The sequence below is a fragment of the Coregonus lavaretus genome (genome assembly GCF_964263955.1).
Source record: "Coregonus lavaretus genome assembly, chromosome: 1".
In the NCBI taxonomy this organism is placed as follows: Eukaryota; Metazoa; Chordata; class Actinopteri; order Salmoniformes; family Salmonidae; genus Coregonus; species Coregonus lavaretus.
The window spans coordinates 60,540,689-60,553,245 of record NC_139988.1 but is presented as its reverse complement, the minus strand read 5'-3'; the positions used below and the strand labels follow the sequence as shown (position 1 = coordinate 60,553,245).

At 42.4% G+C, this 12,557-nt stretch overlaps 1 protein-coding gene across 1 annotated transcript in view; it reads left to right on the top strand.

Moving 5' to 3' along the window:
- ptk7b (protein tyrosine kinase 7b) overlaps positions 1 to 12,557 on the top strand; it is a 246,799-nt gene that overhangs the window by 229,164 nt on the left and 5,078 nt on the right. Inside the window, exons 17-19 of the mRNA XM_084171249.1 lie at positions 5,491 to 5,571; positions 5,901 to 6,052; positions 6,279 to 6,457. Coding sequence (XP_084027375.1) covers positions 5,491 to 5,571; positions 5,901 to 6,052; positions 6,279 to 6,457 — 412 coding nt within the window. The remainder of the gene's footprint in view (positions 1 to 5,490; positions 5,572 to 5,900; positions 6,053 to 6,278; positions 6,458 to 12,557) is intronic.

Below are 12,557 nucleotides of genomic sequence, written 5' to 3'. Positions count from 1 at the left end.
GGGAATTTGATTCCATGAAAGAAGCTCGCTCCACCAAACTCCAGAGCGTAAAATCAGTCTGCACCACATCAGACATCTGGTCTGCTCATAACAGAAGCTTCTTCGGCATGACATGCCACTGGATCGAGGAGGACACATTGGAGAAGAAGTCAGCTGCTTTGGCTTGTGCGAGACTGAGAGGACGTCATACCTACGATGTGATTGCTGCCAAGTTAAGTGAAATACATGCAGACTTTAAAATTCAGCACAAAGTGAGGGCCACCATGACAGACAATGGAAGCAACTTTGTAAAGGCATTCCGGGAGTTCAGTGGAAATGAAGAGGAGCAAGATGAGACGGATAATGGAGTGAGGTTTGATGATGTGGGTGCAATTTATTGAGGAGGTTGAGCAAGAACTGAACTTTTTTCTCCCTCCACATCAACGTTGTGTGGCACACACCCTCAACCTCATCGCCACCAATGAGGTGGACAAAGCTGCATCCCAAGGTCCATCACGAAAATTGTACAGAAGTGCAATGTCAAAATGTTCCAGCATTTGGAACAAAGCACACAGGTCCACATTCGCTTCAGAGGCAATAGAGGACATTGCAAGCATGAAAGTAACTGTGCCATGTGTGACAAGATGGAGCCATCTCCAAACTCATGATGACCAGCTGGGGCAAATCTGTGAAGACCTGGGTGTGAGCAGCAAACTACATCCTTGTGAGATTGCTTTTCTCAAGGAGTACAGTACAGTCCTACAGCCACAAGCATTCTCTATTGATCTTCTTCAGGGAGAGAAGAAGTGTTTTCTTGGCTTTCTTATCCCAACAATCCCAAGCTTGAAGTCTAAGCTCTCAGAGAAAAGACCTCTTGTGACATTCTCTGCACACATCATCACTGCGGTAATTTTCAATTTATTTTATTTCACCTTTATTTAACCAGGTAAGCCAGTTGAGAACAAGTTCTCATTTACAACTGCGACCTGGCCAAGATAAAGCAAAGCAGTGCGATAAAAACAACAACACAGAGTTACATATGGGGTAAACAAAACATAAAGTCAAAAATACAACAGAAAATATATATACAATGTGTGCGAATGTAGTAAGTTATGGAGGTAAGGCAATAAATAGGCCATAGTGCAAAATAGTTACAATTTCGTATAATACTGGAATGATAGATGTGCAAAAGATGATGTGCAAATAGAGATACTGGGGTGCAAATTAGCAAAATAAATAGCAATATGGGGATGAGGTAGTTGGGTGGGCTAATTTCAGAAAGGCTGTGTACAGGTGCAGTGATCGGTAAGCTGCTCTGACAACTGACGCTTAAAGTTAGTGAGGGAGATAAGAGTCTCCAGCTTCAGAGATTTTTGCAGTTCGTTCCAGTCATTGGCAGCAGAGAACTGGAAGGAATGGCGGCCAAAGGAGGTGTTGGCTTTGGGGATGACCAGTGAGATATACCTGCTGGAGCGCAGACTACGGGTGGGTGTTGCTATGGTGACCAGTGAGCTAAGATAAGACAGGGATTTGCCTAGCAGTGATTTATAGATGACCTGGAGCCAGTGGGTTTGGCGACGAATATGTAGTGAGGGCCAGCCAACAAGAGCGTACAGGTCACAATGGTGGGTAGTAAATGGGGCTTTGGTGACAAAACGGATGGCACTGTGATAGACTACATCCAATTTGCTGAGTAGGGTGTTGGAGGCTATTTTGTAAATGACATCGCCGAAGTCAAGGATCGGTAGGATAGTCAGTTTTACGAGGGCATGTTTGGCAGCATGAGTGAAGGAGGCTTTGTTGCGAAATAGGAAGCAGATTCTAGATCTAACTTTTGATTGGAGATGCTTAATGTGAGTCTGGAAGGAGAGTTTACAGTCTAACCAGACACCTAGGTATTTGTAGTTGTCCACATACTCTAGGTCAGACCCGCCGAGAGTAGTGATTCTAGTCGGGTGGGCGGGTGCAAGCAGCGTTCGGTTGAAGAGCATGCATTTAGTTTTACTAGTGTTTAAGAGCAGTTCGAGGCTACGGAAGGAGTGTTGTATGGCATTGAAGCTCGTTTGGAGGTTTGTTAACACAGTGTCCAATGAAGGGCCAGATGTATACAAAATGGTGTCGTCCGCATAGAGGTGGATCCGAGCGTCACCAGCAGCAAGAGTGACATCATTGATATACACAGAGAATAGAGTCGGCCCGAGAATTGAACCATGTGGCACGCCCATCGAGACGGCCAGAGGTCCAGACAACAGGCCATAGACTGCCGGTTTGGACCTATGCTAAGCACCCATGAAGCAAAAATTGCAACTGCTACCGTGCCAAAGTTTTGACTATGTTGGCTCAACCCTGGAAAGAGAGAGGAGATGCGGAGCACATTAGTTCAAGAAGCAGCTTCTATGGAGAACAAACACTCCGAAGAGGTTGATGAGGGAGCACAGAACGAGTCTGATGAGTCAGAACACCATTTTTTGGGGTTCAGAGGTGCAACAACAAGGGCCAGTGGCACTGCAGAGGATGAGGTGAGGAAGTACCTCGAAGACAAAGACAAGTCTTTGGACTCCTTAAAATCGTTCCCCATAGTCCGGAACTTGTTTCTGAAGTACGACTACTCTGCCCTCCAGTGCCCTAGTTGAGCGCCTTTTCAGCTATGGTGGAAACCTGTTTACCCCTCAGTGAAACAAGATGTCTGATGCTCATCTAGAGCATGTCCTCTTGCTGCGATACAACAGCAATTTCTGCCTTCAATCATCTGAGTAGGCTAGCTTCAGAATAGGCCTACTGCAATGCCATGTCTGATATGTGGGTTTATTTTTCTGCTTAAACTTAAAAAACTACTTGGTGGACTAAATGTGTGATTACACTGTGCATGTTGTAAAATAAAATGTTTTCTTCGTATTTCTATTTCTCATTTGTCATTTAGCAGACGCTCTTATCCAGACTTACAGTAGTGAGTGCATACATTTTCATACTGTTTTGTACTGATGTCCCGTTGGATAAGTGTTTAGCACCATCCATGTTGCTGTGTTACTTAAGCCCTTACTTATACCTGGTTTTAACATGTATCCTTTGTCCTGCACATTGTGTTTGTGCCCACATTTTTAGACAGGTGTACATGATTAAAAGTCGCATTGTGGTCTGACTGTTATCAGATCTTATAGGTGTAAATGGACAAGATCAGGATGAAGGACGCATGTTAGAGGCAGGTATACAGGGCTTAAATACATTTTTGTCACAACGTTTTGTGACACGTTCTAATGTGACTCTGCTTAGTGGCTCAAACATCCTGCAATAAATGTTGTTAAATTGGTAATAATCTTCTTATGTGAAGTAATCCAAAAGTAACTGAAAGTAATCAGATTACATTACTGAGTTTAGGTAATTCAAATGTTACGTTACTGATTACAATTTTAGACATGTAACTAGTAACTGTAATGGATTACATTAAAAAAGTAACCTACCCAACCCTGCACAACACACACATACTACATGATAGATCCTGAACAATTACAGTGGGGAAAAAAAGTATTTAGTCAGCCACCAATTGTGCAAGTTCTCCCACTTAAAAAGATGAGAGAGGCCTGTAATTTTCATCATAGGTACACGTCAACTATGACAGACAAATTGAGGAAAAAAAGTCCAGAAAATCACATTGTAGGATTTTTAATGAATTTATTTGCAAATTATGGTGGAAAATAAGTATTTGGTCACCTACAAACAAGCAAGATTTCTGGCTCTCACAGACCTGTAACTTCTTCTTTAAGAGGCTCCTCTGTCCTCCACTCGTTACCTGTATTAATGGCACCTGTTTGAACTTGTTATCAGTATAAAAGACACCTGTCCACAACCTCAAGCAGTCACACTCCAAACTCCACTATGGCCAAGACCAAAGAGCTGTCAAAGGACACCAGAAACAAAATTGTAGAACTGCACCAGGCTGGGAAGACTGAATCTGCAATAGGTAAGCAGCTTGGTTTGAAGAAATCAACTGTGGGAGCAATTATTAGGAAATGGAAGACATACAAGACCACTGATAATCTCCCTCGATCTGGGGCTCCACGCAAGATCTCACCCCGTGGGGTCAAAATGATCACAAGAACGGTGAGCAAAAATCCCAGAACCACACGGGGGGACCTAGTGAAGCCAGGGACTCAAATCCTGCAGTGCCAGACGTGTCCCCCTGCTTAAGCCAGTACATGTCCAGGCCCGTCTGAAGTTTTTTAGAGTGCATTTGGATGATCCAGAAGAGGATTGGGAGAATGTCATATGGTCAGATGAAACCAAAATAGAACTTTTTGGTAAAAACTCAACTTGTCGTGTTTGGAGGACAAAGAATGCTGAGTTGCATCCAAAGAACACCATACCTACTGTGAAGCATGGGGGTGGAAACATCATGCTTTGGGGCTGTTTTTCTGCAAAGGGACCAGGACGACTGATCCGTGTAAAGGAAAGAATGAATGGGGCCATGTATCGTGAGATTTTGAGTGAAAACCTCCTTCCATCAGCAAGGGCATTGAAGATGAAACGTGGCTGGGTCTTTCAGCATGACAATGATCCCAAACACACCGCCCGGGCAACGAAGGAGTGGCTTCGTAAGAAGCATTTCAAGGTCCTGGAGTGGCCTAGCCAGTCTCCAGATCTCAACCCCATAGAACATCTTTGGAGGGAGTTGAAAGTCCGTGTTGCCCAGCGACAGCCCCAAAACATCACTGCTCTAGAGGAGATCTGCATGGAGGAATGGGCCAAAATACCAGCAACAGTGTGTGAAAACCTTGTGAAGACTTACAGAAAACGTTTGACCTGTGTCATTGCCAACAAAGGGTATATAAAAAAGTATTGAGAAACTTTTGTTATTGACCAAATACTTATTTTCCACCATAATTTGCTAATAAATTCATTAAAAATCCTACAATGTGATTTTCTGTTGACGTGTACCTATGATGAAAATTACAGGCCTCTCTCATCTTTTTAAGTGGGAGAACTTGCACAATTGGTGGCTGACTAAATACTTTTTTTTCCCCACTGTACTTTATAATGACTAAAACCAAATCGGCACTATGAAGAAATGATAATGGACCTACATTCATACAGTTTCTTGACTGTGTCCAGCTCACTAATAATCACCGAAATGAAAGCTAGACAGTAAGGGAGCATCCAAAAATCTTAAAACGATGGATAGAGGACAGTTTTTTGCTAATTTTGATGGGGAGGAAATATAATAAATTTTGTGTGCGGGCCTCCGGACCTCGTTGAAGACCGAATGCGGCCCCTGGGGAAAAATGAGTTTGATACCACTGATATAGACTATAGCAATTATCTATGCAATGTTTATTAAGTTATGCATTTTAAATTTGAGTACTCTAATAGATTACGTAACTAACCTTGAGACATGCCTCCAAGTGTGTTATTTTTATTGTTATGCTGCTGTTTTCTACATTTACAAAGTTAACATGTTTTTGATTTTTGATTCTCTATTTTTCTCTTTTTTTTATATTTCGGTTTCCTTGGAAATAGGGAGATCTGAAACAGTTCTTGAGAATCTACAAAAGCAAAGATGAGAAAATCAAGTCTCAACCTATCAGCACCAAGACCAAAGTAAGTAGCGTTCACTACATGTTGGATGCAATTTGCTCATTTCATTTGAAAAACAAGCACACAACACAATCATTATGCTCTGTTGGAAACATTATGTACCAGCTGGAGGGCACACAGGTGTCCGCATTTTGATGCAAATTAGTCATTTTTTCTCTTTAGAGGAAATCAGTAATTGGATTGCTTTGTCTAATGGGGCTTTAGACAGCTTTTAAAAACCCTACTATGTAAAACCTGCCTGATTCATACCATCCTGGATCTGAGTTGAGCAGCTTTGTATTATATGCCAATGCCCTTTCTCTCTCTCTGTCTCTCTTTCTCTGTCTACCCAGGTATCCATCTGTGTCCAGGTGGCTTATGGGATGGAGCATATGTCCAATCACCGCTTTGTCCATAAGGACCTGGCTGCCCGTAACTGCCTGATCAGCGGCCAACGCAGCGTCAAAATCTCAGCTCTCAGCCTCAGCAAGGACGTTTACAACAAGTAAGAGATGGGGCCTGCCACGTGTAGTTACGGTCCATCATGTGAATAGAAAGTATAGCACATTTGTACTAGGATAATGTATGCAGCCATGGTTAAGCATAAAGTCAAGACAAAATAGTAACATCATGCACATAAGTAAACTCTCTTGACATTAGTCTGTATCTGTCTGTCTGACCCTCTGTACATTTGTCTGTCTGTGTCCTTCCATCCGACTGTCTGTCTGCAGTGAGTACTACCACTACCAGCAGGTGTGGATCCCCCTGCGCTGGCTCCCGGCCGAGTCTGTGTTTGAGGATGACTTCTCCACCAAGTCAGACATCTGGGCCTTCGGGGTGCTCATGTGGGAGGTGTTCAGCCACGGGAAACTGCCATACACCAAACTCAGTGATGACGAGGTGCTGGAAGGTTAGTATAAATCAATAGAAATGTAGAAATGAAGTACTTTGACTAGTGCAATTTACCAGACTACTTAGTGCCCACCAATCTTTGTGCTCCAATGGCTGAGCAATCACTTTTGAGATATCAGTCCTGCAAAGAGTACTGGGCCTGTCTGAATACCCGTACTTACGTTCTAAATAGTAGGCTGATTGGGTATGACAAAATAATACGTCTTATCTGCTCTGTGTACGTACCCCCTAGTGCCAAGGCTGCGAGGGCTGCTGCCCAAGTGGCTGACTGTGTCCACCAACATACTGTATACAACGCACCCCAAAAGCCCCTATTCTTATTTTGGGGGACTTCAATCATTGCAAACTGGAAATGTCACTACCTGGATATGAACAATATATTACATCTGACAATAGAAATAACAGAATCCTTGACAAATGTTATGGAAATGTTAAAAATGCATATACAGTAGAGCCAAACCACACCTGTCTAACTCTGATCACAACACTGTCCAGCTCATTCCCACCTACCGTACAGATCTCAAGCAGTAAACCCCTTGTGAAATCTGTGAATGTGTTGACTGAGGACAGCATAGAATCACTTAAGGGATGTTTTTTGTGTACAGCTTTTGTGTACAGGACATTTTTCATGAGTTAGACGTGCACAAGTCAACACAGATTGTCACAGACTACATACATTTCTTTGTTGACTCTGTGATACCCAAAAAGACAACAAAGGCATACCCAAACATCAAACCGTACATCATTTACATTTTTTTTACATTTTAGTCATTTAGCAGACGCTCTTATCCAGAGCGACTTACAGTTAGTGAGTGCATACATTTTCATACTGGCCCCCCGTGGGAAATGAATCCACAACCCTGGCGTTGCAAGTGACATGCTCTACCAACTGAGCTACAGGGGACTACACAAAGGAGGTAAAGGACTGTATCAACCGCAAGAGGCAAGCATTCAAAAACAAGGACCAACAACAACTGAAATGTGTGCAAAAGGAGCTCAACCAAAAGCTCAGGGAGACAAGGAAATATAGTAGCCATATCTCGGAAAACCAAAGTTCCAAAGGCTGGGCCTAATATAGTGTATAAGAGGTCATAAAATAAGTTGTGTAGTGATTCCTATGTTGTTGATGTAAATAATATTTGTTGGTCTGTGGTGTGTAATTAGGAGCAAACAGAACAAACTTGACACATTTATGAAATTGCTTATCCCAGTTACTAATAAGCATGCACCCATTAAGAAAATGACTTTAAAAACTGTTATATCCCCGTGGATTGATGAGGAATTTAAAAATAGTATGGTTGAGAGGGATGAGGAAAAAATAATGGCAAATAAGTCTGGCTGCACAACTGATTGGCAAACGTACTGCAAATTGAGAAATCATGTGACTAAAAAGAAGAAGAAACTACACTATGAAACAAAGATAAATGACATAAAGAATAATAGTAAAAAGCTTTGGAACACCTTCAATGACATTTTGGGAAAAAAGGCAAACTCAGCTCTATCGTTCATTGAATCAGATGGCTCATTCATCACAAAACTGACTGATATTGCCAACTGTCACGACTTCCTCCGAAGCTGCCTCCTCTCCTTGTTCGGGCAGGCTTTGGCATTCGTCGTCACCGGCCTTCTACCCACTGCCGCTCCTCATCTCATCATTCCATTTGTTTTGTCTTGTTTATTACACACACCTGGTTCATATCCCCTCATCAGTACCTGTATAAATGTTCCCTCTGCCCCCTTGTCTTTGTGTGTGATTGTTTATTGTGGAGGTTAGTTTAGCTCGGTGGAGCTCTTGTATTTTGTATCGCCGGGAAATTTCACCCGTGTGCCTTGTTGTATCCAGTGCGCCGTATATTTTCCACACTGGAGTTTTTGACGCATTGCTGCGTACCGCTGTGTCAACAGAATAAACCTGTTATTCTGTGATTTACCCTCCTGCGCCTGACTCCTTCAAATCACATCACCACACCAACTACTTTAATGATTTTTTTCATTGCCAAGATTAGCAAATTTAGGCATGACATGCCAGCAACAAACGCTGACACTACACATCCAAGTATATCTGACCAAATTATGAAAGACAAAAATTGTAATTTCGAATTCCGTAAAGTGAGTGTGGAAGAGGTGAACAAATTATTTTTCTCTATCAACAATGACAAGATACCAGGATCTGACAATTTAAGCCTACTAGAAAGTGTGTGCCCTCAGGCCTGGAGGGAAGCAAAAGTCATTATGCTACCTAAGAATAGTAAAGCCCCCTTTACTGGCTCAAATAGCCGACCAATCAGCCTGTTACCAACCCTTAGGAAAGGTTTGGGAAAAAATGGTGTTTGACCAGATACAATGCTATTTTACAGTAAGAAATTGACAACAGACTTTCAGCACGCTTATAGGGAAGGACATTCAACAAGCACAGTACTTACACAAGTGACTGATTGGCTGAGAGAAATTGATGATTAAAAGATCGTGGGGGCTGTTTTGCTAGACTTCAATGCAGCTTTTGACATTATCGATCATAGTCTGCTGCTGGAAAAACGTATGTGTTATGGCTTTACACCCCCTGCTATATTGTGTCTAACAGAACACAGAGGGTGTTCTTTAATGGAAGACTCTCCAACAAAATCCAGGTAGAATCAGGAATTCCCCAGGGCAGCTGTCTAGGCCCCTTACTTTTTTCAATCTTTACTAACGACATGCTACTGGCTTTGAGTAAAGCCAGTGTGTCTATGTATGCGGATGACTCAACACTATACACGTCAGCTACTACAGCGACTGAAATGACTGCAACACTTAACAAAGAGCTGCAGTTAGTTTCAGAATGGGTGGCAAGGAATAAGTTAGTCCTACATTTTTCTAAAACTAAAAGCATTGTATATGGGACAAATCATTCACTAAACCCTAAACCTCAACTAAATCTTGTAATAAATAATGTGGAAATTGAGCAAGTTGAGGTGACTAAACTGCTTGGAGTAACCCTGGATTGTAAACTGTCATGGTCAAAACATATTGATACTGTCCATAATAAAGCGTTGCTCTACCTTCTTAACAGCACTATCAACAAGGCAGGTCCTACAGGCTCTAGTTTTGTCGCACCTGGCTTACTGTTCAGTCGTGTGGTCAGGTGCCACAAAGATGGACTCAGGAAAATTGCAATTGGCTCAGAACAGGGCAGCACGGCTGGCCCTTGGATGTACACAGAGAGCAAACATTAATAATATGCATGTCAATCTCTCCTGGCTCAAAGTGGAGGAGAGATTGACTTCATCACTACTTGTATTTGTGAGAGGTATTGACATGTTGAAAGCACCGAACTGTCTGTTTAAACGACTAGCACAGCTCAGACACCCATGCATACCCCACAAGACATGCCAGCAGAGGTCTCTTCACAGTCCCCAAGTCCAGAACAGACTATGGGAGGTGCATAGTACTACATAGAGCCATGACTACATGGAACTCTACTCCACATCAGGTAACTGATGTAAGCAGTAGAATCAGATTTTAAAAAACAGATAGAACAGCAGGGACTGTGAAGCAACACAAACATAGGCGCAGACACATGCATACACACACATGATAACATACGCGCTATACACACACGTACAGTGCCTTGCAAAAGTATTCATCCCCCTTGCCGTTTTTCCTATTTTGTTGCATTACAACCTGTAATTTAAATGGATTTTTATTTGGATTTCATGTAATGGACATACACAAAATAGTCCAAATTGGTGAAGTGAAATGAAAACAATAACTTGTTTCAAAAAATTCTACAAAATAAATAACGGAAAAGTGGTGCGTGCATATGTATTCACCCCCTTTGCTATGAAGCCCCTAAATAAGGTCTGGTGCAACCAATTACCTTCAGAAGTCACATAATTAGTTAAATAAAGTCCACCTGTGTGCAATCTAAGTGTCACATGACATGTCACATGATTTCAGTATAAATACACCTGTTCTGAATGGCCCCAGAGTCTGCAACACCACTAAACAAGGGGCACCACCAAGCAAGTGGCACCATGAAGACGAAGGAGCTCTCCAAACAGGTCAGGGACAAAGTTGTGGAGAAGTTGAGTTGAGTTGAGTTTGAGTTTATTTTTACAGGGACAGTGCACATTAATCAACGTTTCAGTAAAAGTGCCGGTTTTAGCCAGCCGGCTAATTTTCAACTGCAGTCCCTGGGCAGGTTATTAAAAACAATTACAATATAGACAATAACAACATAGAACAAGACATAGCATACAGACATAGCAACATAGGACAAACAAGACGTAGCATACAGACCGAGCAACATAGAACAAAAAGCAGCAAGACAAAATTCATAAAAGCAACAAAGTGTTTCCACACCTCACAAGTTACAGACAACAGACATGGAAAGCGGCAACACACAGCTAGGGACCATGTTCACAAATCTGATTGACCTTTAGCCATGTCTTCAAGCATTTTGTGAAAGTGTGATATGTGGTGCAGTTATGTGTGTCTGATGGCAGTGTATTCCAGACATGGGAAGCTCTCACAGAAAAAGCGGATTTACTAAAGGTGCTTTTCCTTAGGGGAACTACACAGTCACCTCTCATGGCAGACCTTGTGGATCTGCTGCCATATGTTTGGGTTTTCTGTTTAACAAAAATACTGAGTGGAGGGGGAGCCAAGCCATTTAGGATCTTGAATACAAGACATGCATCGGTGTATTGCACAAGATTTTCCCAACTCAGGAGCTCATGCTTTCTAAGGATGTGACAGTGATGATGGCTATTGGGCTTCCTATCAAGCACTTTGAGAGCCTGTTTGTAGACAGACTGAATAGGTCTTACTGTTGTACAGCAAGCTTGGGCCCAACTAGTCAAGCAGTATGTTAAGTGGGGGAGTATCATAGATTTGAAGTACAGTTTTGCTACCTCTGTAGTCAAACAATTTCGTATAAATCGGAAATTAGCTAGGTTGAATTTGGTTATTTGAATTACCTTTTTCACATGCTTTTTAAAAGAGAGGTTGGAATCAAGTATGATGCCAAGGTACTTAAAATCAGATACCCCCTGGAGCTTCTCCCCTGACACATAGACTTCTGGCTCAGTAGCATCTGTTGCCCCCTTTGTGAAGAACATGCAAACAGTTTTTTTCACATTGAGATGCAAACACGAGTCACTGAGCCACTTTGTAACCTGGACCATTACAGTAGTGAGTTCTTGTGCAGCTTGTTGTTTGTTCTTTGCATGCACATATATCACTGTATCATCTGCATACATTTGAACTTCAGACCCAGTACAGACAGAAGGCAGATCATTAATGTACAGGCTGAACAGGAGGGGCCCCAGTATTGACCCTTGGGGCACACCCACATCATAGCTAAGAGTGGGCGACAGCTCATTGCTCACTCTGACACACTGAGTTCTGCCTTCAAGGTATGATTTCATCCATCTCAAGGCATCGGGGGAAAAGTTGAACTTGGACAATTTTGTGATGAGAATCTCATGGTTAACAGTATCAAAAGCCTTCCTTAGGTCCAGAAACACAGCCCCAACAACGCCCCCTTTGTCCATCTTGGACTTCACATTTTCCAGAAAAAAGCAGTTGGCCATTTCTGTGGAGTGTTTCGCTCTGAAGCCAAACTGCATGGAATGTAATGTGAAGGGGCTGTTGTTGAGGTGGACAATCAGTTGTTCTGCTACACACTTTTCAACAATCTTTGACACCACAGGTAGTATACTAATGGGCCTGTAGTTACTCACATCAGCAGGGTCGCCTGATTTAAAGATGGCCGTTATTATGGCCGACTTCCATACCCTTGGAAACACCCCGAGACCAATAGATGTGTTGGTGACCTTAGTAATGGGGCCAATGAGTGACTCTTTGTAGTTTTTAAGAAAGGTAGAGTCCATCCCAAACACATCTTTGGCTTTAGAGTTCTTTAGTGAGCTAATCACCTTGTCTACCTTTGACTCAGAAACCTCCCTTATGATGAAGACAGGTTGAGCATCATTTACTAGCACTGAGCCCAAGAAACCAGTGGAGGGGTTCTGTGTCAGTACCCTGACAGAGTCAATAAAGTAGGAATTGAAGGCTATTGCTATTTCGACTGCATCCTGTGTTAGATTGTTATTCAC